The sequence below is a fragment of the Hyaena hyaena genome, unplaced genomic scaffold (assembly GCF_003009895.1).
Source record: "Hyaena hyaena isolate Hyena2069 unplaced genomic scaffold, ASM300989v1 scaffold_568, whole genome shotgun sequence".
Classification (NCBI taxonomy): Eukaryota; Metazoa; Chordata; class Mammalia; order Carnivora; family Hyaenidae; genus Hyaena; species Hyaena hyaena.
Genome location: NW_024081199.1, coordinates 1065274 through 1089870, shown reverse-complemented (window position 1 = coordinate 1089870; position 24597 = coordinate 1065274). Strand labels below are relative to the sequence as shown.

General features: G+C 47.5%; 1 protein-coding gene and 1 long non-coding RNA gene across 4 annotated transcripts in view; one reads left to right on the top strand and one right to left on the bottom strand.

Annotated features, from left to right (window-relative positions):
• HNF1B (HNF1 homeobox B) overlaps positions 1-24293 on the top strand; it is a 53005-nt gene extending 28712 nt beyond the window's left edge. For 2 of the 3 annotated variants that reach the window (XM_039256320.1, XM_039256319.1), the window contains exons 5-9: positions 2707-2867; positions 8626-8758; positions 12700-12894; positions 15474-15592; positions 23344-23447. In XM_039256320.1, the coding sequence (XP_039112251.1) occupies positions 2707-2867; positions 8626-8758; positions 12700-12894; positions 15474-15592; positions 23344-23364 (629 nt within the window). In that variant the 3' untranslated portion in view covers positions 23365-23447. Of the gene's footprint in view, positions 1-2706; positions 2868-8625; positions 8759-12699; positions 12895-15473; positions 15593-23343 lie in introns of all 3 variants that reach the window. The other variant, XM_039256321.1, reaches the window with a different exon arrangement.
• On the bottom strand, positions 942-2732 carry LOC120248106. Its single transcript, XR_005532495.1, has 2 exons — positions 2677-2732; positions 942-1212 (listed from the first exon to the last, which is right to left on the bottom strand). It is a non-coding gene; the product is annotated as an uncharacterized LOC120248106 (long non-coding RNA).
• Positions 24294-24597: the final 304 nt, after the last annotated feature.

Sequence of the window (24597 nt, the reverse complement as noted above, 5' to 3'; positions counted from 1 at the left end):
GGAGGTAAATAGCTGGTGAGGGAGTCAGAGAAAGCAAGAGAAAAACAAGGTGAAGTCCAGTCCCTCCAAAAGGAAAGAATGAGAGAACAGGGGTCAGACTTGCCTCCCAAATGGCTTCCAAGGCAAAACACATCAGTGGTTCTTCAGAGTAGGATTCTTGAGAAACTACGCTCCATGGACAGGTCGTTCCATTCAGTACTTGAAATCTGCCCTAAGTTGCCTAGCATTCTAGAGACTTAAGGCAAATATCCTGGGGTCCATCCCCATACCAGCTCCCCCCTGATCCATAGTTACCATTTCTTTAGCATCATGGTAGGAGTCTTCTAGATATCTTTTCTTATCCAGAATTAGCCCTGTTAAGGAAGTGTTCCCTCCATTTTATGAGAGGAGATGAAGGCACAGAGAGAGAGAGAAGTAATTTTTCCAAGATCACACATCTCCTAAGGACAAGGTGGGACTTGAGCCTGAATTTGTTTAGCTCCTGAGCCCATAGTCTTCCCCCTGTCCCTCATCAGAAAATTCTTCCTATTATTGCTTTAAAACCTGCCTCCCTCTGTTCCATCGGATCTTCTCTGCCTCCTGAACTCACAAGGCACAGATCTATCTTCTTCTATGTAACAACACTGTTGGATGTATCCTGCCAAGAGCCCAGTGGTAAATGTGAGTGGAGAAAAAGGACCCACTATGATCCAATGGGATGAATAGAGGGTGGGAAATAGGAGACCCAGGGGCTGCAGATAGGTGTGGAGGAACACAGGCAGGACTGGGGAGGGGGTGTTGGTTTGGAGGCAGAGAAGCCTTCCTCCTTTTAACCTCATAGCTCCTGTTCTCCCAAAAGTGTGGTGCCCCAGACCAATAACCACCAAATTCCAATGCTGTCTCTCTGCCACCATCACCCCCACTGACAGCCCCTTGAGTCAAAGGATGAGGACAACAACCAATAGAGGAAGCTCAGAGAACATGCATCATCAAGCCATTCAGAGTCAAACACGTTGCTCTTGAAGGTTAGAACCCTGCCTTAGCATTTGTTTGTTTTCTTCCCAGCCCCCTTAAGCTCTAGGTCATGTCAGCCTTGGGTAACATCCTTCAGATGATCCTTGGGTCTCTTCTTGGAAAGCTTCATCTTAGTGATTTGTAAGGCTTCTGGTTATGGCGGCTTGCCTGGCCCCGGGGAAGGGGCGTTATAGCCTCCTGGGGCAGGTGGGGCTCCACCTGCAGGGGAAAACAGACCAACAAATAGAATCAGTATACTTTATACAGGGACGGTTCATCCTGGGAAAGCTGGCAAAAGGAGAAGTGCAGCCAGATAATTGGCCCACCCCTCCAAATAATTGTGTGCCCATAGCATTGCTCTCTCCCTTCCAGGTAGAAACAGGATCCCTCAAACCTTTTTGTCAAATCCAAAGCGCAACACAAGAATACGGTCTTTGTAGGCTTTGAGCTTAGGGTGAGATGCCCCAGCTACCCCCCAGCTTTGTCTTTGGCTATTTCACGGGCACATCCAGCAGGACTTGGACTCTGCAAACTAGGTCCAGGTTACTTGCACCCCTTCAGTAAGCCTTCTCTGCCCAGTGCTTTCCCTTTCCTGAGCACAGACCTCTTTTTTGGTTCCTGCGCAAGAGGGAGGGTTAGAGCAGTGAGGCTGTAAACATGCTTGGTTCTCCCCTCCCTTGCAGACCAAACTGCAGTGGTTTACTAAAGCATCCACATCCTGGCTGTGTGTGCTGCCTGCCCCACCTCCCGGCAGACGCGCCTTCCCCTGGGCCCTGGAAGTCAGCCAAATGGGACCCCATCAAAGGAATGTGAGTTCCAGAGCCACGGACGCTCAGCTGCAGCCCCATTCCAGTCCTGCTCTGCCTGTGACCCCCCGGCCTTTTGGGCTCAGCCAAAATAGTGGTGCACAGAGACTGATACCTTCCACTTTGGCTCTTACAGGGCTCCCTGGGCAAGTGCCTCTTTGTAGGACGGGTCTCTTCATACTTTGCAGCCCCACATTGCCAAGAGATGTCAGAGAAACATTTCTAGAAGACATTTTGAAGAATAAAAGAAATACTCTAGTTAGGAAGAGAAGGCCAATCTTAGCCCCTAAGTCCTACAAGAAGTATACTGAAGCAAGAATAAGCAGAATACTTTTGTTTGCTCACTCATTTGTTCATTCATTCATTCATTCCTCTGACAGATATTTATTTTATTTTTATTTATTTCTAGGAGAGAGAGAGACAGTGTGAGCAGGGGAGGGTCAGAGAGAGAGGGAGACACAGACTCTGAAACAGCCTCCAGGCTCTGAGCTGGCAGTCAGCACAGAGCCCGACGTGGGGCTCGAACCCACGAACCACAAGATCATGACCTAAGTGAAAGTCGGACGCTTAACCAACTAAGCTTAACCGACTAAGCTTAACCGACTAATCTGCCCCCGACAGATATTTATTGAGTGGTTACCAAGTGCAAGGCACTGGGGATACAGCAATGAACAAAAGAAAACAGACAAAAATGTCATGCCCTCAAGGAGCTTATGTTCCAGAATTAAGTAGAGTCCACGCTAGCCTTTACCCTGGAGAAAGCCAGCCAGTGTTTCTCATGGGAAACGGGAGAAGAAGGCAACTTTGGATTCTTGTCATCCACCGTGTGAAAACAAGGAGAGCTGAGTTTGTGTTCCAGGGCCCTGGGGGCACTCACATCTGCTGTTGGGTCTGTCTTGTTTTGCAGGAGTGCGTTACAGCCAGCCGGGAAACAGTGAGGTCACTTCCTCTTCAACAATCAGTCACCATGGCAACAATGCCATGGTGACCAGCCAGTCTGTTTTACAGCAAGTCTCTCCAGCCAGTCTGGACCCTGGCCACAATCTCCTCTCACCTGATGGTAAAATGGTGAGTACACCTGGGCCATTGTAGCTCTGGAGCTGATAAGATAAGAGGCAAAACAAACACAACTTCTCACAAGGCCTGCCTCAAACAATGAGCCATTGTAGCCCCAGAGGGGAAAATGGGGGCTGTCCAGAGTTGGGACGGAAAGGTAGAGTTGGTGACCCAGCTTTCGGTGGGTGGAAGAGGTGTTCGGTTTGAACCTAGCCAATAAATCTGACAGAGTTCTGCTCTCATTTTATTGATTGAATGCCTCATAAAGGAGGCGGCCGGGTGGGACACTGTTTGTTTAGGGGCAGGCAATGACATTTGTGTTGATAAAATGTTCATTCGTAAACCCCCCCTCCCAGGGCCTCCAAAGCCAGTCTTTTAACCTTAGAGAATATTTCACTTTGAAACAAGCCCCCTCTTTTTCTTCGCCACCCCCTGGTGCTGGCAGGGAGAGAAATTAAGTCAGAATTTAGTGGGTGGCAGGAGATGGAGAGAGGCTTCTTAAACTAGGACATCAGGTGGTGTGTCAGTGAAGAGTAGGGCACAAAATGGCGGTGGGGTGGGGCGATGCTTACAAGGAAAGTGAGAAACACCGACTTTGAAGTTTCTGTGACCCAGGTTCAAATCCCAGCTCTAGCACTTAATAGCTGTGTAGCCTTGGGCAGGTTACTGAACCACTCTACATCTCTCTTAACTATAAAAAGGGGTAATAACAATTCGGTTGTTGGGGAAACAACTGTGATAACAAGGGAAATAGCACAGTGTTAAATATTCAAGTGACTGGAGTTGTTGTTAATGTCAGTGTTCCTGTCTTTACATGAAGTTTTCTATAATCATAACCAGAGCCCACACCCAGATGTAAGTTTAGCACACTTGGTGAGGAACAGGCTCTTTTTGATTTTGAATTTTCAAGGCTCTAATTCTCCTAACAGCACAAATGCAAGGGAGCGCAGCCCAGGAGAGAAACAAGCATTACGACACGACACGAGCAAGGGCAGGAAATGGAAAACTTTATTCTTTGGGTCATGCTCTGTTTCAGTGGGGGGAGGAGCTGCAGGTTCCTGGCTTCCACACTCAAGGTGGAGCCGCACACATTCCCTCAAGGTGTCTGACCCAGGGGCAGGTGGGGGCTGGCGTGGGGGAAGGGGACGGGGAGCAGATGCCATTTTAGACCTTGACGTGTGTGCTGTGTAGGCAACACAGGAATGGTGAGTCACAGGTGATTGAGTCCCCAGCTCCCTGGAGGAAAAACAAAGTGTAGTTTCCAAGAGGAGTGCTGGCTCGGCCAACTCTCGTCTCAGGGGACACAAGCTGCTCTCCCTGGCAGCGGTCTGTGCAAACAAAAATGGAAAGGCACTCCTGGGGGAGGCATTTTGTAGCCCCCTTGCCCTCCCCTTACCCTTATGCCTTTTCTTCATGAAGAACAGGTTTGTGTGGCTACCTTGTCAGAGGCACAGACAAATCTTCATGAATCACTTTGAGACTCAGACAGGTTAAGGGTAAGGATTGCCCAAGCTGCCCTGGGGAAGGGGGTCTTGGGGAAGAAGTCTTGACTTCTCAGTGCATGAAACCCTTCAGGTCTCTGCTTCTATTGCCTGAAGGTCCTTGGGGTTTCCCTTGCACCCTCCTGCTCTTTTTCCTAAGTGGCAAGTGGCCTCACCCGGAGCCAGGGCTGCTCCAAAGGCAGCCTGCAAACATGCTTTCTGCTTCCTGTTCTGCTCGGCAGTGCCCTAATGGCCAGTATATTATTGGATTGATGATTGACCGAGAGAGTACACCTCAACGTTAGCAAACACCTGGAAGCTTGTTTGCAGGGACCAGCTTTTTACTAGTCTCCAACACCCCGGCTTGTATGTTATGTCACTCTTACTAGATTCCCAAATTCAAGAATCTGTTTTCTGTTAATATCTAACAGGTGCATCACAGATTGTGGCCCACCAAGGCAAGAGCGGAGTATGGTTTAAAATAACACAGGCAAGAGAACTAGTGTGTCCAAGCCTTGGGCTCCGTGATTTACCAGCAATCAGATAGATATTGCTTAACTTTAGTTTCCTCATCTATAAATGGGGGATAATAATGCCTGCGTCATGGGGTTGGTGTGAGGGCTGCTTATAGCTCTGCTGTTGTTTGAGTAAGCCCCATGCGAGGAGTGACAATCTCTTGTGTACTAACTTTCATTGGGACTTGATTGGAAATCATTCCCCAGCTATTAGTTTCAGAAATACTGCTAATCATCTGAGCTCTCCTTTGCATTATCTGTCCCCTCTCCCATAGCCAAATGCATTGACAAAAAGCTGGCCAGGCCAGATTTAGGGTTGCAGTTTGTGTGTGTTGAACCTTGGGGTTTTTTTCATAGATAATTTTTTTAATGTTTGTTTATTTTTGAGAGAGAGAGAGAGACAGAGCACGAGAAGGGGAGGGACAGAGAGAGAGGGGGAGATCCAGAATCCGAAGTAGCCTCTAGGCTCTGAGCTGTCAGCACAGATGCAGGGCTAGAACTCATGAACCTTGAGATCATGACCTGAGCCGAAGTCAGGTACTAAACCAACTGAGCCACATCCTCCGGGCTTTTTTTTCAAAAGCACATACTGGGGTGCTTGTCTGGTTTCACCAGTGGGGCATGTGGCTTTCGATTTCAGGGTTGTGAGTTTGAGCCCCACGTTGGGTATAGAGTTTACTTAATAAATAATAATAATAATAATTAAAAAGCGCATTCTGTATTCTTTCACATTGAAGCAGTATAGACTAACTGTGAAAAGCCTAACAGTGAAAAGACAAATGGCCTATTTTCGATGCCAACATGACTTCTTGAGCACATTTCTTCACTTCTCACAACTTCAGTTTCCTTGTCCACAATGTATGGGCAATAACACTAACCTCTTAGGCTATAGGCAGTAAAGCATAGGTGACAGTTCTGCAAGTGGCAGCATTCATGTAATTCAGACTCAACTGTGTCCTTGGCAGCCCTGGGTTTCCTTTAGTCCTGGAGGCAAATAGAAAAGAATGGTTGCATTTAGAGTGGAAAGGTACTTGACCAAGGTTACCCCCAAAATAGTAAGTGTTTGAACTCTAGCAAAGCTGAGTTTTGAATTCTGGCTTCCTCACTCACTAGTCAAGGGACTTAGAGCTAGTCTCTCTACTCTTCGAGGGATCAGTCTCTTAATCTGTAACATAGGGGCAGTGATGATAATACCCTCCCTAGCCGTGTCGTTACCTATCGAGGACAATCAGTGGAAGCACATTACAGACTCTGAAGCCATGCACATTTAAGTTGTTTTTATCATTGACATCTGCATTTGTCTTTCACCGTTAAAATCAAACATTGAAACAGGAGAGATTACCGTCACTTCATTGACTTTCTCCAAAGGACTACATTACCCAAAGGAAGTCTGAAGGCAGGTTACTGTTTTTTTTTTTTTTTTTTTAATGACTCTGACATTTTGAAAAACAAGTCCAGCAAACAGGCTGGTTCTCTCTTGTTTGATGTGGTCAGAATTCCTTCTTGGTCACGTGACACCCCCCAACTCCTTTCTTGATGCCCATTTTAAAAACACAAACAAACCTGTTTGGTTTCTTTCTTTCTTTTTCAAATTAACCTTGGAAGCTATGGGGCTTACCAGAAGGTCAGGGTGGGAGATAGTGTCTTACCTGGGTGCTTGTGTGCCACCTATATAATTTGAAAAGCTCTGGGAGGAAGGGCAACTGGATTACTCAGGCATTGAGTGTTTGTATCCTAACCCTGAAACATTTCCCAGTGGTCCTGATACCATCAAGAATGTCGGGAGCAGTTCACAATGATGGCAGACATCTATTTTCCTTCCTTCCTACCTTCCTTCTTTCCGTCCTTCCTTAAGATTTTATTTTTAAGTAGTCTCTACAGCCAGTGTGGGGCTCGAACTTACAACCCTGAGATATCAAGAGTAACGTGCTCCACTGACTAAGCCAGATAGGTGCCCTGAAACACCCTTTCTTAATAACTTTAGAAGTTATTTTAAAACTATAAGTATTAAACTACTTCATCACCAAAAATGTGTGTGTGTGTGTCTGTGTGTGTGTCTGTGTGTGTGTGAGAGAGAGAGAGAGAGAGAAAGTGATAGCTCCTTATAATTAATGGGGAAACATTGGAAGCATTTCTGAAAACATCGGAATCAAAGCAACTACATCTATCACAGCTGTTACTGTTTGATACTATTAAGAAAGTTCTAACCAATGCAATAGACATGTAAACATATTAGTACTAGCAAGGAAGAGACCCTATCAGCACATATGCTTGTGATGTCATTATATGCTTGGAGAAATGAAGAGAATCAATAAGGAAAAGACACTATTAGTAATAAGTAAAAGGATTTGATCCCAAATAAAAGGATTCAAAGTGGCCATGTAGGAAGTAAACATGTTAAAATCAGTAGCTTTCTCTTACTAACCTGTCACTATAATATAATGGTGAAACAGAATGGGGGCACCTGGGGCCGAGGGCTTATTAGTTAGTAGTTTTGTCACTACAAAATCAGTTCCTTCACCAAAAATATAAAAATTTTTAATGGAGAGTGGAGATTTGGAAAAGGTAGAGAAGGCCAATGATGGCTGATTCCCCCCTAACGCTTGGTCATAATTGCAGTGTTAGGGAAAGGTTCTCTCTAAAAGGTAAGAACTCAAATTCTAGAGGCAGACAGGCCTGTGTTTGAATACCAGATACACTACTTACTAGGTTATTGGATCTTAGGCATTATACATATCTACTCTAAGCCTTGTTTGTTTGTTTGTTTTTTTATCTGCCTCAAAGAACTATCGTGAAGTTTATAAGTTAATGTACAAGTGGTACTTAGTGGAGCCTGTAGTCCGTGAAATCTTTCCTGCACTCACTTCTGCCTGGTCCCCAGTCTGCTCTTACTAGGGAATCCTAGAGTATTTCTTCAGTTACTATTTTTAGCAGCCACATGTCTTTAGCACCAATAATATAGAAGGCATAGAGCAGAACAGAGGATACTTCCAAATTAAGCAAGTGACAGTCCTATAATACCCCATGGGCAGAAGAATCTCTAAGGCAGGCTAGGAACTCAAAGATAGTCACCAATGAGGGGCACCTGGGTGGCTCAGTTGGTTGAGCCTCCAACTTTGGCTCAGGTCATGATCTCAGTTTGTGCGTTCAAGCCCCACATCAGGCTCTGTGCTGACAGCTTGGAGCCTGGAGCCTGCTTCAGATTCTGTGTCTCCTTCTCTCTCTGCCCCTCCCCTGCTTATATTCTGTCTTGCAAAAATAAATGTTAAAAAGTTTTTTTCAAATAAAAACAAAAGATAGTCAACCAGTGGAAGCCACGTAAGGGAAGGGATTATTGGGTATTTTACTTCTCTATCTCCAGCATCTAGAACTGTGCCTCAGTGGATATTTAATAATTGATATTGAATGAATGAATGAATGAATTAGCTATGCCAAAGAATTGTTGTATCATGATATTATAAATTTTTTTTAATATTTTACTTATTTGTGTGAGAGAGAGAGACAGCACACGAGCAGGGGAGGGGCAGAGAGAGAGAGAGAGATAAAGAGAGAGAGAGAGAGAGAGAGAGAATCTGAAGCAGGCTCCAGGCTCTGAGCTATCAGCCCAGAGCCCAACACAGGGCTCAAACCCATGGACTATGAGATCAAGACCTGAGCTGAAGTCAGACGCTTAACCGACTGAGTCCCCCAGATGCCCTAAGCCATATCATTTTGGACACTGCTCTTCGCAATCTCAGTTCCACTCATGGTGTTCTTGTTTTTTCTCTCTAGCAGATCTCAGTCTCAGGAGGTGGTCTGCCCCCCGTCAGCACCTTGACGAATATCCACAGCCTGTCCCACCATAATCCCCAGCAATCTCAAAACCTCATCATGACCCCCCTGTCTGGAGTCATGACCATTACACAAAGTAAGTTCTGTTCTTGGTCAGAAAACTTTGGGGGTGGGTAAGGAGAAGAAGTGTAGGGGAAGTAAGTCAACCTGAATTTCAAAAAGGTTTCTAGAAGACCCCCTTCAAATTTGTCCACTGCTGAGGGATTTGATCCCACTTGTTTAGTTCCTTCTCTCTCTCCTCAACCATACTTGGATTGTTCAGCCTGAAGAAAGAGAAAATAATGAAATCAAGTTGAGTCTTGGGCACGGCTCACCAGCTGTGCATCCTGGGGCCAATCATTAACCTTAATGAGGTTCAGTTTCCACATCTGGAAAATGGGTTGCTGAGATGATCAAATAACAGTGCATAGAAACATGCTTCCAAATCTATAACAGATGAGTATGTATAGTATCATAGCTTATACTTTTGTCTAGTGTTCATTTCTACCCCTAAGCCTGCGGTGGATTTTCCAGGAAGTTGGGTTGATGTTTTTTTGTGTTGCTCCACAGCAACAATGGGGTTCCTTCCTTTTTTTTTTTTTTTAAATTTTTTTTAATGTTTTATTTATTTCTAGGAGAGAGAGAGAGAGAGAGAGAGAGAGACAGCGTGAGCAGGGGAGGGTCAGAGAGAGAGGGAGTCACAGACTGAAACAGGCTCCAGGCTCTGAGCTGGCAGTCAGCACAGAGCCCGACGCGGGGCTCGAACCCACGAACCGCGAGATCATGACCTAAGTGAAAGTCGGACGCCTAACCGACTAAGCCACCCAGGCGCCCCACGATGGGGTTCCTTCTAAACAGGGAATTTCGTGTGGTCATGGAACATCTGTTTGCCCAGTGGTGCAAGCACAGTAAGAGGGAACTCTGAGGAAAACTGGCAGGGCATCTCTGAGTCTTTAAGGAGATACATGGCTGGAGACTGGTGGGTGGATCAGGTCTGGGAGGCTCTCATTCCACATCCTCACAGATGGGCCAGTTCGGGACATTGGAAGGCTGACGGGGGCCATGTCTGTGGATGACACTCTCAGAATCCTAATGTTGATGAGTGCTCAGTGTGTTTTCAGCTTGGTCGTGACGGCCCAGGCCAAGTCATCACTGTGACCCTGGGAAATGCTCCCAAGAAGTCTCAGGAAGGCACATTGCTCATCTTTCTTTTCACTGATATTGCCCCTTTGTCCTTGTGGCCACACTGACCCTCTTTATTTTATCACCTTTTCCTTGTTCTCTTCTCTCTCTCTCTAAATCAGCCCCAGCCAAGGTAGCAATTCAGATCACTTCTGAGGAGAGTGGCTTATGTGTTCTTTGAGGGAGGCACAGCTTTAACTGAATGATCATGTGTGGCTCTTGCCATCCTCAACTGCTCAGAAATGGATGCACCCTGCATTTCTTTTTGCAGCGAGAAATGGGACTAGAGGAGCATTTAGAGGGCTTACAAAAAAAATATTTTAAGCTTACTGCCTTTTCACAGGAATATGGTAACCATACCAACACCAGGGTTTGAGAATGAGATACGATGCCTGAAATCTGCTTGCTCACCTTCTAGAATATTTGAGTAAAAGACCCATGAGTAAGATATACCACCTCTTTTTTTTTTTAATGTTTTATTTATTTCTAGGAGAGAGAGAGAGAGAGAGAGAGAGACAGCGTGAGCAGGGGAGGGTCAGAGAGAGAGGGAGTCACAGACTGAAACAGGCTCCAGGCTCTGAGCTGGCAGTCAGCACAGAGCCCGATGCGGGGCTCGAACCCACGAACCGCGAGATCATGACCCAAGCGAAAGTTGGACGCTTAACCGACTAAGCCACCCAGGTGCCCCAAGATATACCACCTCTTTATTTCCACAACCAAAATGACACACGAACATCCCACTTACTTCCTTTCTTCCCACATCAAGCTTTGGCCGACATACACACAATTACGTATTTTCTTAGGCACTATCTGAACTAAAAATTTTCCATATTTTTCAATTTCGTTCCTGCTAATTTCCTCCCCCACTTGCTGTATTCCTAATCTACTGCGGGTGGGCAGCACCAGAGTGTACTGGCCCTTGGAAGGATGTGCGCACGCATGTGCGCACGTGCGTTTGCTTGGAGCAGAGGGAGCATGAACAATGGAGAGGGTCACCAGAAAACCCAACTGAGACCCACAGTCCTACCCTACAGAGTGTCAGGATGAAGAATTGCTCGCAGCGACCCACATGTGACCAACTGTTGGGTGGAGTGTGGCCCATGGAGAATTTGGTAACAAAGGACCCAGCACTGTCGACTCCTCACTCTATTCATCCGCTGGGCTGGACAACATGCTTCTCAGGCAGGAGCTAGTGCACAGGAAGCAGGGGAGAAGGCCAGGAGTCACACTCTGCGGGAGCTGGAATGACATCAGTGGCTCTCCATCCTGGAATTGAGGCACAGCAGCCTCACAGACTGTGTTGAAAATAAGATTCCTGGGCCTCACCTCGGAAGGTTCTGACTCATTAAGTCTTGGGTGAGGCAGAGGAATGTATATTTCTTAGAGCTCCCCCAGATGACTCTAAAGCACAGGCAGGTTTCAGAACTGTGCCCTCAAATGTCATCCACTCTGGGCAGGGTAATTTGCTTTTCCGGGCAGGGATTTCCCAAAAGAGCAGTGGTAATGGGCTCCCCCAGGGGAACAGCAAGCACCTGGAGCCTCCCAGGAGACGGAGAGCACAGTGGAAGGCAGGCGAGGGAAACAGGATATCAGGGTATCAGGTGAGCCCCTGGGGAATGGGAGATAGTGCTGGTCTGAGGGAGGTCAGAGAACCCAGTCCCATCCTCACCCAGGGGAGCTAGGAAGGGGCTTCTTCTTCCTTCAGTTCTGCTCAGGAGTCTCGACTTTTAGGTTCCTGATAACAGTATCAGCTAAAGCCCTGAGTAAGCAACAGCTGAGGTCTTTGTGCTATCTCCGTGGAGGACTTCCCACAACCCACTTCTGGAACCCTCTCCATTTCAGGAAAGGCTCTCTAGGTGTCCCTTCCGTACTTGCCTAAAAGTGACCTTTTTCTGGATTTTCTTCTTCCTCCCATCCTGCCCCTCATTTCACAGAAAGCAAGATCAAGGGAACATTGACGGTCCCAGGAAAGAGGTCGGGGTGTCTTGTCCCTGATCCTCTCATCCCTACTCCCACGCTGCCTCAGCTGTCTTCCCCACACTGGGACAGGGGACCAGAAACCCAGTCTCTGCAGTGCCAACCCCATTACTGAAGAGGCTCGGGACACAGGCACAGAGCAGTACCACAGAGGCCTCACACCCCCAGAGCAGAAAGATGGCAAGAACCACTGTAAACTGCCACCCTTTCACTTACGACTCCCTCCTCCCAGTACCTGGACTCTTGATGCCACAAGCCCTGTGCTGCCAGATAAGTTACATCCACTTCATAGACTGGCTGAGGTCTGCTGTTTTTTCTGCTCTCTGCTATTGGCAAGAGAAGGAGCACCTGACCTCTGTCAGGGTCTTTGCACAAGTTCGCTAAATGAAAGTCTTCTCATTTGTGCTTCTCGGACTGTGGAGGGGTTTTATTGTTTTGTCAAAATGTGAGTTCCTGATCACTCCTGCCCTCTGCTGGACAGACAGGCCTGGGCACTAATCTGCAGCCTTTGACTTCCGTGAGGGCACCAGGCAGCCCTCTCTGGGAGTCAGGCCTGGAGAGAGCGGGCAAGTAGAGGCGGCTTTCCCAGGGCCCTGGCAACCTCAAGGGAAACAGGTTTGGGAGGTGCCAGGATGACTTTGGGAGACTCTCAGGCCTTGGATCCGTGTAACATCCACAACTCACTGTGGAATTCGAGTGAGTCGATTTCTCCAAGCCCCAGTTTCTTTATCTGTACAATGGATCGTTTCCCGTGCAGTCTCTCAAGCGAAGCTCAGCCCTGCCTGGCTCACAGCAGGGGCTCAGTGGGTGACCTCAGCCATGCACTCACCCCTCCCCTTCCCCGAAGACACCTCTGATCTTTCCTTCTTGCTCCCATAGGCCTCAGCACCTCCCAACCACAGAGCGTCCCTGTCATCAACAGTGTGGCAAGCAGCCTGGCCGCCCTGCAGCCTGTCCAGTTCTCCCAGCAGCTACACAGCCCTCACCAGCAGCCCCTCATGCAGCAAAGCCCCGGCAGCCACATGGCTCAGCAGCCTTTCATGGCGACTGTGACTCAGCTACAGAACTCCCACAGTAAGGACGCAGGCGGGTTGGGGTGGGGCGGGGGTACCAGAAAGGGCCCTGAGCAGCCCAGCCCTGCCCTCTCTGGATCTGTACTTGCTTGGAAGTACGTTGATTTGGTCACTTCTCTCTACCTATATCGACCCCGACAGTGTCTCAGCTTGACCTTCATACGGTCTGTGCCTTTCCTAGTTTGGCCTTCCTAGATCCCCATCACCCCGCCTCCATGATTCCCAGGGGAAGGTTTGAAGAGCACAGTTGAGGGCCCACATGTAAAGCGGAGTTAGAGACAGAAAGCAAGAGTAGCACATGCGTGGGACACATGCCACGGTTGCCCACTCTGGCACCCACGGAAGATATCACCAGTCCACAACAGCACCTTTTCCCGACAAGCCTCAACTTAGCCTTTTCAGCCTAAAAGTCTGAGGAGCCATTCCCAAATGGCACGAGTGAGCATGCAATTTGCATCCCATTCGCCCTTCCTGAAATGGAAGAAGCTTCTAGAATCTTCTCCGATGCTGTCCAATTTACGCACCCCAAACATCTCTAATCGAGAGTCCTGAGCACAAGTAAAATACTACCTACATGCCTTCCTGGTTAGGGATAACAGGACTTCTGCCCTCCCCTAGTCCCACCCAGGCTAGTTCTCATATCCTATTTCTATACCTACTTTAAGTCCTATCTTTCAACCAGTTATTTCCCACTCACTGCCAACCACTAGATCTCTGCCCTCCACATTGAGCCCCAGACCCCCAGCCCTCTGGCCTACAAGTCTGGGCAAAAATCATGGCAGGCACCATCCCACAGGAACACCAAAAAAGTCTCTGTAAGTAGAGTGATCATCTCTTGAAGTCTGACACACCTAAATTTAAATCCTGGCCCTGGGACTTACCAGCTGTGTAACCATTGGTAAGTTTCTTAGCCACTCTCTGAGCCTCAATTTTTCTCTTCTGTATAATGGAAATAATAATGTAGAGTGATAATGAAGTAATACTTGGTATGAGCTGTGTTTGGTGAGCATAAGAGTTAAAGAAATGCAAGTCAATATTAAGGGAGTTTTTTTTTTTTTAATGTTTTTATTTATTTTTGAGAGAGAGAGCATGAGCAGGGGAGGAGCAGAGAGAGAGAGGGAGACACAGAATCCAAAGCAGGCTCCAGGCTCTGAGCTGTCAGCACAGAACCTAACGTGGGGCTAGAACTCACTGACTGCAAGATCATGACCCGAGCTAAAGTCGGACGCTCAAATGACTGAGCCACCTAATTAAGGGAGTTTTTAATAGGAGGAGGCAGGAACAGGGAAGGGGAATTTGATTTCTCCCCTGGCTGCCACAGTCAGAGCCGTGGGTCTGAGGAAGAGCAGCCAAGCTCGGCCTTCTTCTATCCTCAGGCTCTGTCCCCAGCTCAGGCCTGTGGAGCTGGTTTCTACACACCATCTCACATTCCAATCACATTTTTTTTGTAGCTTCTAAAAAAATCTGCCATTAAAAAAAATCTGCAGAGTTTGGGACCACCTGTCATACCCCACTTTCTGTCCTTTCAGGGCCTGGCAATAAGCCGCCAATTATCACTGTCCCCTCACCTGGGCAGGATTCCTCAGTGGCCAGGCCCAGGTGGGACAGCCAGAGAGTGGTTGCCAGTGACCTGTGGACAGCCAAGGCCTAGCTGGGGGCCCCCGGACCAGGAAATAACTGGCCTCCCTCCACAGGAAGGACAAGCTAGGCTGGCGAGTGGTAACCTTTACCCCATTCCCTACTAGAGGACGCTTTGGTAACTGCTCCCTCCCTCATGGCTCAACAGCCACATGCTTCTGTTAGGTCGTGTGACCTGGAGTTTACATGAATCGAGTGGTCAGTCACATAACTCAAAAGGTTCTGGACTTGGTGAACAAGTACTGTAAGAGCTAAAAATGGAGCTACATGCTCCTGGAACTTTTATTTGAATCTAATCTCCCTTTGTCATCCTTCATATTTCCATGATGGCATAATGTGACATACGGTGTCCTTTTAGTGCAGTCTGAACAACCCAGAATTATACAATTAATTATACCCATCTCCAATTATAATTATGAATCCACTTATAATCGCTTGCATGAGGCCTGGTGCTTGAGTCATGGCAGATATGATAAGCATGAGCTGGCCAGCTTGTTTACATTTGCTAACTACTTAGACCTTTTTTTATGTCTTAAAATCTCTGATGCACCACATATGCCTGAGGGCCACTTGTTGATGCCTGGGCACCTAACATTTGATTGAAAGTCAGGAGAACAGAAGTGCTATCCACTACTATATAAAAGACACTGTACAAAGCTGTTTATTTGGTACAAAATACTTTACACATGATGTTTTCTAATCCTACAACAGGTATCATTACAGATGAGGAAATTGAGGCTAAGTCATTGAGGAGCGAGGATCTAAACACATGGCCATTCTTTTTGCCATATCACACTGCCTTCCAAAACATCGCCACCACCACTGACTGCCCTTTTGTCTGCCTGGGGACACAGGAATGGTGGGATGGGATGGGGTATCTGTAGCTGTGCATATTGCCAATGTGATGTCCACCTTGACTTTGTCCTCACCCTGTCTCTCCAGTGTACACACACAAACAGGAACCCCCCCAGTATTCCCACACATCCCGGTTTCCGTCTGCGATGGTGGTCACGGATACGAGCAGCATCAGTACACTTACCAACATGTCTTCCAGTAAACAGGTAATGCCAGCAGAAAGTGGGGATGGGGCAACGGCTGGGGCTACTGACGTGAAGAGAGCATGGCATGTGTGGACTGAGCCATAAGCCTGGTCCTTCCCAGGTTCCTAGTTACTTGTTAGAGAAATCTCTGAGGTCACAGGGCAGAGGAGATGGGCCACAGGTAAAGGGACTGACTGCTCCCCCAGCTTCACCAACAAGAGCATGAAATGACTAAAGTTTGATAAATCACTGGAGACCAGGTGATATAGAGTCTTCAGGTAGTGAGACTGAGTATTGCCCAGGGGATTAATCAGTGAGCCATGGAAAAGGTGTTTTCAAGAGAGGTTCAGGAAAGTCACACCCTCTGGAGAGTTTCATGCTTTGCAAGAGGGACCCATTCGAGGATTTTCCACAAGTTAATCAATGGAAAAAGGGAATAGGGAATCCGGGGCCTGAGGCCAATTCCCCCTATCCAGGACCCATGCTGGACCCAGAACGCTGTAAGCTCCAGAGAATGACCCAATTCTACCAACCCATGGAGATTCTCCAGTGCAGTCTGGCCTTACAGGGACCTGCATTTACTTGGTGTGCTGTCAAGAAACTTGGAATTGACTTCCTGGTGCATTGAAAGAGGGAAATCCAGAGGCTTGGTCACTCTTTCAGTGGATGGCTAGTTCCCACCTCTACACAGAGCTGATGGGAGTAGCAAAGACAACCAAAGGTGTGGCTCATCACTGCCGCTTGGACAGCTGGACTGTCACAGGACACCAAGAGTTAGGAAACAGGACAAGGTGTCTGAGCATGGATGACAATTCCAGAATAATACAATAGGACCTTTTAGGAGCTGGGGTCTGTGCAGTGTGGGAACTGTTTGGCCTCTATTGATTACTAGATAAGTAGGCGGCAACCTTGAACTTCATGTCAGTGCTCTCAGCAGCGTTTGGTCTTGTTGACGGTCTTTTTTCCACCTGAGCCCTGCCCATCACACCTCCTCCACTGCCCTGTGCTGACCAACAGTTTCTTTCATGGGCTCAGGTTCTCTGTTCTTCCCTTTGCCCACATCTCCTGGTCCTGCAGTATTGTGGAGCAGGTGGCTGCTGTTCCTGGTTTGCCACTTGTTTGGTGACCTTGACCTCTCTGGGCCCTCATTTCTTCAGCTTTAAAATGAGAGTTGTAACACCTCCTTTTTCTGGAAATTCAATGAGGTCGTGTAGATTAAATGTTCTGGGTGGGTGCCTGTATGCTTATGAACACACACACACACATACGCACACTTGCACACGCGAGCACATACACACACACACAGCCTAGGCAGCTGGGCTCTGGAGTTGGGGGGAGAGGGAACATTGTGTGGGACCAGCTCTGCCACTCTTCTCTCACCCAATGGAAGATGAAAGGACACCCCCTGTTGCCCTGCCCTTCGACTCCCGTGCGATTTCCCACTCTTTGTAGTGAGCAGGGAAAACATTTATCTGTGCTCACAAATCTCAATCAAGGGGGCAGCCAGGCGCAGCAGCCCTGCTTGGGAATACCTTCCCCTTTGAAAAGTTTATCAATCCATCTGCCGCTTGGTCAGCCCTAGACAGGGCTGTGATTAATTATTCCTGTCTTTCCCAAGTTGACTTTGATGCTTGCTTGTTGAAACAGGCCCTCTGAATTCAGGAAATGATCTCTTAATCAAAATACTTGGAGATGCTCTCTGAGACCCTGCACTGGCCCCAAATGGCTTCTCCCCTCCACTGGACAGAGTGGCCAGCCAACCTTGAAGCTGCATGAACCACTGTGAAGTTGTCCCTAAGTCCCCAGATATTCTGGGAGTCTGGTAATAGACTCATTTCTGTGATGATAAGAAGGATGATTACACTTATGATAAAACTATTCACATAGCATTTTATGTTTATGCTTCTCATGAACAGTATCTCATCATTCTTTTTACTGAAACTTCCATAGTGCAAAGGAATGAACTGAGGCTCAGAGATGGAGAGTGACCTGCCCAAGGTCCAAGAGGTGATCAGTTCTAGAGCTGGACCTTCAGACTTTGGGCTTTGGCTCTAAATCCTAGACTCCTTCCACTTAAACAATACTTGCCTTCCAATAGCCATCTCTAAAATATCCACAGTATTTGCTGCTGTTGTGGAGCTAACGGTCAGGAACAAGGGTAAAATCCAGCCCAGAGAGATGTTCCAATCAGGAAACTTTCTTCCTACAAACTGAAGGGGAGGAGGATGAGGAAAGGCAGAAGGAAGTCAAGTGAGGGTAAAGGTGCTGCCTCCCAACAGCAGAAAGAACCAAGGTGAAGAAAATTTGTATTAACTCTATTCCCAAGGCAAAGGGTCAGAAATGAGTTCTGGTGGCAATTCTGCTTTTTCTTTGTTTTAAAGTATTATTTTCCAAAAGGAGTTTCAAGACCATTGCTGGGAACCGGGGGGGCACACGATGTGAGGAAAGGAAGATTCCTTCATTATAAGCATTGGGTGAATGGCTGGTTTAAAGTTAGATACCACAAGCGGCGGGGCGGGGGGGGGGGGGACTTTTCTGAATCTTTCACTTGCTGCTGCTGTATGCATCGAATGGTGGAGGCATCCCAGAGTGCTAGGAAAGCCCAGCACCCCTGCATTAATCCTGGCTCCTTCACCACCCAACATGTGACCTTGAGCAGTTGATTCACCCTGCAAGACCATTTCTGCATGTCTCATGGGGAAAATCCTACCCTTCCCCCTCCCCCAGGATATTCAAAGTGCCTGAGACAGTGGCTGGTACATGGTCAAATACTCAAAGCACTAACTACCTCCCTGTTTCTCCTTGCCATCTGTGATCCTTTAGGAGATACTTTCTATCAACTCCTTCAAAATGTAACTCACTGGACTACATGGGGTCAAAGGAGGTTAACTCCCAGGATAAAAGCAAATAGAGCAGGGACCTGCCTTTGTGTTTAGCCAAATGCCTGGGCTATAGTAGACGTTCAGTAAATATGAGTGAGTGAGTGAGTGAGTGAGTGAGTGAGAGTGAGTGAATTCAGAACTAACATTTTTTTGAGTGCCTCCCATTTCCATAGCAACACTCCAGGTGCTTTTCCATTCTTAACTTTCCTGGCTAACCCTCCCACCCATTCTGCAAGGTATATATTTTTTATGGCTGACTTACAGAGCTTTAGAGGTGGGGAGGGATCTGGCCAAATTCACACAGATGATAAATCTGGAGCTCGACTTCCAGACTGGTCTTCTCGCTCCAAATCCGTTAAGCAATGCTCTCCTTTTAATATACATTTTTAAGCACTCATAAAAATGATCTGAGGTTATGCAGGCATAAGGCTAACATCCGGGATTTGAACTTGTATTTGATCCCACTATTTTCCATTGTTAGGACAGACATGCCCCAGGGCCTTGTGGATCACATTTCAGGAACCTCAGGCTGGGATTTTCTCACATGCCCTCCGTCCTTTCAGAGCTTATGCCTCTCCCTCCTCCTCAACCTTGGGAGCTGGCGAGTTACCATCTGAGTAGGTCTGGGTCTGAGCTCCTGCAAAACAATGCCCTGCCAGTCTGGAAACCAGACCGCAGCAAGCACCGACCTCGGTTAAAACAAGTGTGGGCAGGCTGCAAGCTGAATCCTGTTTCCACAACCTCTGTGCCCACTGCTCCACTTCCTAGTTTATAGAGAGTTCAGGAGAGGGCCCCCGAGCAGTCACTAGACAGGGGTGCTGACAGCAGGTAGACAGCCTCATCATAAATCCCTGGCAGCCATTCCCCAGCTTCCAACCTTCTCCGCTAGGGGTCAGGCAGTATGGTGTGATGATTAAGAGCACCAACTTGGGAGTTAGGCAGACCTAGACCCAAGATTCTACCACTTTCTACCTGGGTGATCTCATGCAGAAGTCCTAGCCTCTCTGAGCTTCAGTTTCCTCATTTGTAATATGAAAATAATGATTCCTCATCTGTGGGATCATTAAAAACCCTGCATGCTATAAATCTTGTAAAATACCTAGCTTGGTGGTTGGCCCAGAACACCCAGACCATGGCGGCTGGGGTGAACTTGGCCTTCCCTGCTGGCAACCCTGGGGAAAGAAGGCTGTAAATTTATTTATTTATTTATTTATTTATTTATTTCCCTGTGGCCTCCCCATGGCCATGCTCAGAAGGTAGAAGGAAATAATCTTCCTTGTGTTTAAGAGCATAGACGTTTCTATTATGAGACCCTGGGCAAGTTACTTATAACCCCTCTAAGTCACAATTCCCTTGAAGTATAATCATTACTTTTAATTAATGGGGCCATAATTAATCTAACTTAATAGTAGTAAGTTATCTGTACTCACTGTCTCTACTTCCTCACCCCCTAGTTCTGTCTTAAGGCTATTCTTGACTAGCATTTGTCCTCACACCATATTAAAACCTCTCTGGTCCAGCGCACGAGTACTGCCATATTGTTAAACTCAGTGGAGACTTTCTGACCTCTGCCTCTGACACAGCTGACTGCTCCTTCCTTTTTTCACTTTGGGACAGTACCCATCCTGGTTCTCCCCCACTGTGGCGTTTCCATAGCTGGCAGCTTGTCTTCCCAACACTTAATGGTTGGAGGGCCCTATCACTCATTCTCTTCTGTGTTCACTCCTGAGTGATCTCCAGTCCCATGGCTTTGGATCAAGCGTACCCGCCGATGGATCCTGTACTTCTGTCTCCGGTATGGACCTCTCCCTTGAGTGCCCATTCACAAACCCGGTGCAGCTTGGGCATTGTACATGTGCATCCCTAGTATACCTGACAAGCCTCACTAAAATAGGAAATCTTCATTTTGCCCCATTTCTCCCTACTCACACTGCTTCATCCTGGAGCTTCTCCACTTCCAGAAATGGTAACCAGTTGCTCAGGTAAGGTACCTGAGAGTCTCCTTGATTCTTCCCTGCACACCCCACAACCAGTCCATGGATAAACTCTGCATCCCTCATCTGAGCACTTCTCACTGCCCCACCAGTCCAGTCCCTGCTCCCACTGATGCCCTGCACTGGCCCCAGCTTCCCACTCCTATGTCCACCTGCCCCATGATGGTGGTTACAATCTGCTCACTACACAGCAACCAGAATGATCTCTTAAGAGGGGAAACCAATCATGTCTATCCGCCACACCCACACCCCCATCAAAACTCTCCAGTAGCTTCCCTTTGCAAACAAGCTGAAATGGAGGGTTCCAAGGCCCAGTGTGATCAGCCCCCTGCCAGCCTGCCCTTCTCACCTCCTTCTTCTCCTCCCTCTTTCACTCGACTTCAGCTGAACTAGAATCGATGTGATCTCACTTCAGGACTTCTGCATTTGTGGTCTCTTCTGCCCCCAAAACTCCATAATGCACATATTTTCATATTTGCTCCCTCATTTCATTCAGCTCAAATGTCATCACATCCAGGAGGCACCTCCTAATTCCCCTTTGTAAATTATTCCCTTGCCTTCAAATCACCCTAACCTGTCATCATGCCTATATTTCTACAGAGCGTTCATCTCCACCTGAAATTTTATTTTGTGTACACATGTACAGTATATATACACATGTGTATATGCACACACACTCCTTTATTGTTCAGAACTCTCTCTAGAATATAAACTCTGCAAGGGTCTGGACAGGGTCTTATTCGTGGCTGCATCCCCTGTGCCTAAAAAAGTGCTAAGCATGTAGAAAGCATTCAAAAATGTGTTAAATGGATGAATGATAATTACCTGCTTCAAAGGGTTGATGTGTGAATCCAAAAACAATGATGTGAGTAAAGTCCTTCCTTAGCAGGGTGCCTGGCACACAGTAGGACCTCAATAAATGTTAGCTCTTACCATATGTAATCATCACAGCTACCACCCCTTTCAGAGGGATGGTTCCCTCAGGGATCCTCTGGGCAAAGCCCCTGCGGGGCTAGGTCTGCCAGGCCTTGGTTCTGAGGGACCACAGTGCACCCCTTATCAGCTGTTTGTGTTTAGACTCGGAAAGGGACAAATAGCTCTAGTTCCTTTGACAACATTTAGGGCTCTGCCACCATTTTATTATGTGAGCAAACATTTGATAGCTGGGAAGCCCATCCCTAATGACAGGTCATAGAATCTCGCTGGCGTCTCCTTATCTGCCCTTCTTGTTTGCTCTTCTATTGAAACCTGCAAGGTCACAAGCCATTTTCTCTCTCCTTGCCTGAAATCTGAATATTGGAAAAAGGCTGATAGTGGGAAGTAAAGAGACTCAAAAGTGGGGGCAGGTGGTGGGCGGAAGAGGAGGCAAAGGGTATCAGAAGACCCTGACCAGGGCCTCAAGAATTTAAAAGGGTCAGAACTCGTCCCCTCAAATGAATGCATAGCTCGGTCGCATTCTGAAGAGGGCTCGAGGACAGCATGGACCAGGGTACCCTGTGTGGCCCAGTGTTAATTCTGAGCACTTCCCATACATCGGCTCACCTGATCCCTCTACAACCTCCATTTTATAGGTGACAAAACAGACACAAAGAGAGTACCTTGACCAAGAACACAAAGCCAGTAGAAGACTTTTAACCTCAGAGCATGTGCCACGAGGGTACCCAGAACCAGTTTGAATTTCTGTCTCTCTGCTCGCCTAGTTCTGAAACCCTGGACAATTCGCTTTCATTGAGCTTGTCTTTCTAATCCGTAAAATGGGCATAATGGCAACACATACGTATGCGTGCTCCTGAAAGTTTAGGGAAGAGTCTTTAGAGAAAGAGCCATTAAATCAAAAGGCAGGACTTTCCCCTTAGGCGCCCAAACAAGTGAAAGTGAAGGAAGAAACAGAGGGAAGCAAAAAGGGTCTCCCTGAAGGGAAAAGGACAGGAATGGTGTGCCATGACAGTTGAAATGAATGAGGCTGAGGGCTCTGGAAGGGATAGCTCTTCTTGGGGGTTTCTCCATCTATTCTGGGGTCTTCTGCCCCCGGCCATCTGGAAGTCTGGCACCAGGGGCCTTCAACCCAGGTTTCTTGTCCTATTAGGAACAAGCCTCCAGAGAGCTCTTCCCCACACTCCTTCCCTGATGAGTCGCTAGAGCAAGTGGTGATTTTCTTATATGCTCAAGTAGATTAGCAGTATTGACACAATCTGGGAGCTGATTAGAAATGCAGGTTCTTAGGTCTACTGCAAGTCCACTCCATCAGAGCACCATGTTCATGGGATGTCCTGTATTCTTAGGTCCATTGAAGTTTGGGGATCAATGGTCTAGTGGACACTAGCCCTTATAGGTCTTAGGAATAGGACCCTGACTTCCATGAGAGGCAAGAGCTCCCATCCAGCTGCCATTGCAACCACACTGAGCACATTGTAAAACCCACTCTTGGGGCGTCTGGGTGGAAGCATCCAACTTCAGCTCAGGTCATGATCTCACGATTCATGAGTTTGAGCCGTGCGTTGGGCTCTGTGCTGACAGCTCAGAGCTTGGAGCCTACTTCAGATTCTGTGTTTCCCTTTCTCTCTGCCCCTCCCCCCTCTTAAAAATAAATAAACATTAAAATAAAAACCCACTCTCAAAGAAAGAGGAGCTTGACTCCAGGATAAAAGTCAGTGAGTTATGATTAGTTCAAGGTCCCCAGCAGTTCATTTCTCTCTTCTGAAGTGGCCAGAAGATCTGGCTCCTGAGTTTTCCTAAAGGGAGTGTGCTTCAGGACCAACACTGTGGCATGGAGCAGACACTAGGTCCTTGGCCCTTTGCTGGCTGACTTGTGTGTCAGCTCCCCTGGAGAAGACAAACTAAGGGCCATTGTCTCTGCTAACTGCACGCAGCTGAGCTCTCTCTCCTCTGTCTGCAGTGTCCTCTCCAAGCCTGGTGATGATCACACATCACTTGCGTTGTGCACAGCAACTAGGACTCTATTTTCCACACCATCACCCTCCGGGCAGCTGTCACAGAAAAGCCCAGTGACCGGACAAGCACCTTTGAGAGGTCCCTGCTTACCTGACATCCTGCTGACGCTTCAGACAAGCTGTTCCGAGGCGCAGCCCTTCCCTTCTATGCAGTATTGTCGCCATGCCTCTCTCAATACGTCAAGTGCTCCCATCCTGCCCACAGGTGGGAGACAAGAAACCGTGGAAGAGGAAGAAAGAACGATGTGCCTGCATTATGCTCCTTCATCGAACAAACTGATGTGAAAACTTGAATCTGTTACTGACAGGAGGAGGACACGTGCTATTGAACTGAGCCAAACACACTGTAAATATCCACAGACTCCCACCCTCCCTCACCCCCTCCTAGCTGATCTCGAGATTTCTTTCGAAGAAGTAAATTTGTCCAATGGGTGTAAACTATAACCTACTGTAATTAAGTGCAATTTCCCCTCCACTCCCTTCCCCTCCCCCACCCTGTATATAATACTAAAGCGTCTATTAGTTTTCTTTGTAAAGGTCAGAGTTGAATTTTCGAAGTGACTGTCCTCTTCTTTCTCCCCCCACGGAGACATATCCCGAGTCAGAAGTGAAGCCTCTGTCCCTTTCCCTCAGGCCTCTGGACACTTATAGGGACTGTCCATTTGGGACTGACTGCCAGTTGACTCTAATCTCCTGATGTTAAGACACACCTCTGGATCCTGGAGGGGCTGAACGTAGTAGTGTCAGACTAACATCCTAGCTTCCAGTGGGGCTAGGAGTTCAGTCAGGGTGCCACCTAAGAAACCCCCAAGGCAGGAAAACTGGCTGCTTGATAGCACAAGAAAAAGTTACACTTTCAGAAAGCCTCCCATTAAAACAATTTATTTTATCACTGCCCCGAGTCTCATATTTCTGTCTCTGACATTTCCCCTGCCATGGTTCCAAGAGCCCCTGACTCCTGCTCTCCTTGGAATTTTCCATTTAGTCCATTGGATTCATGGCTACACATCCTAGTGTCTTTATACCGGATGTACTGCTAAGGTAAGAAGAGTTGATGCCCCTATCCAGACTCCACAAGCTCCTCTGAGGGAATCTGACAGAGCAGGAGCCCACACCTTTGTCTTCCCTGCAACTCACAGGAGTAAAGGAATAGAGCCAGCTCTTGGTGACTCGTGGCCTTAGGGACAGATTAAAAGCAG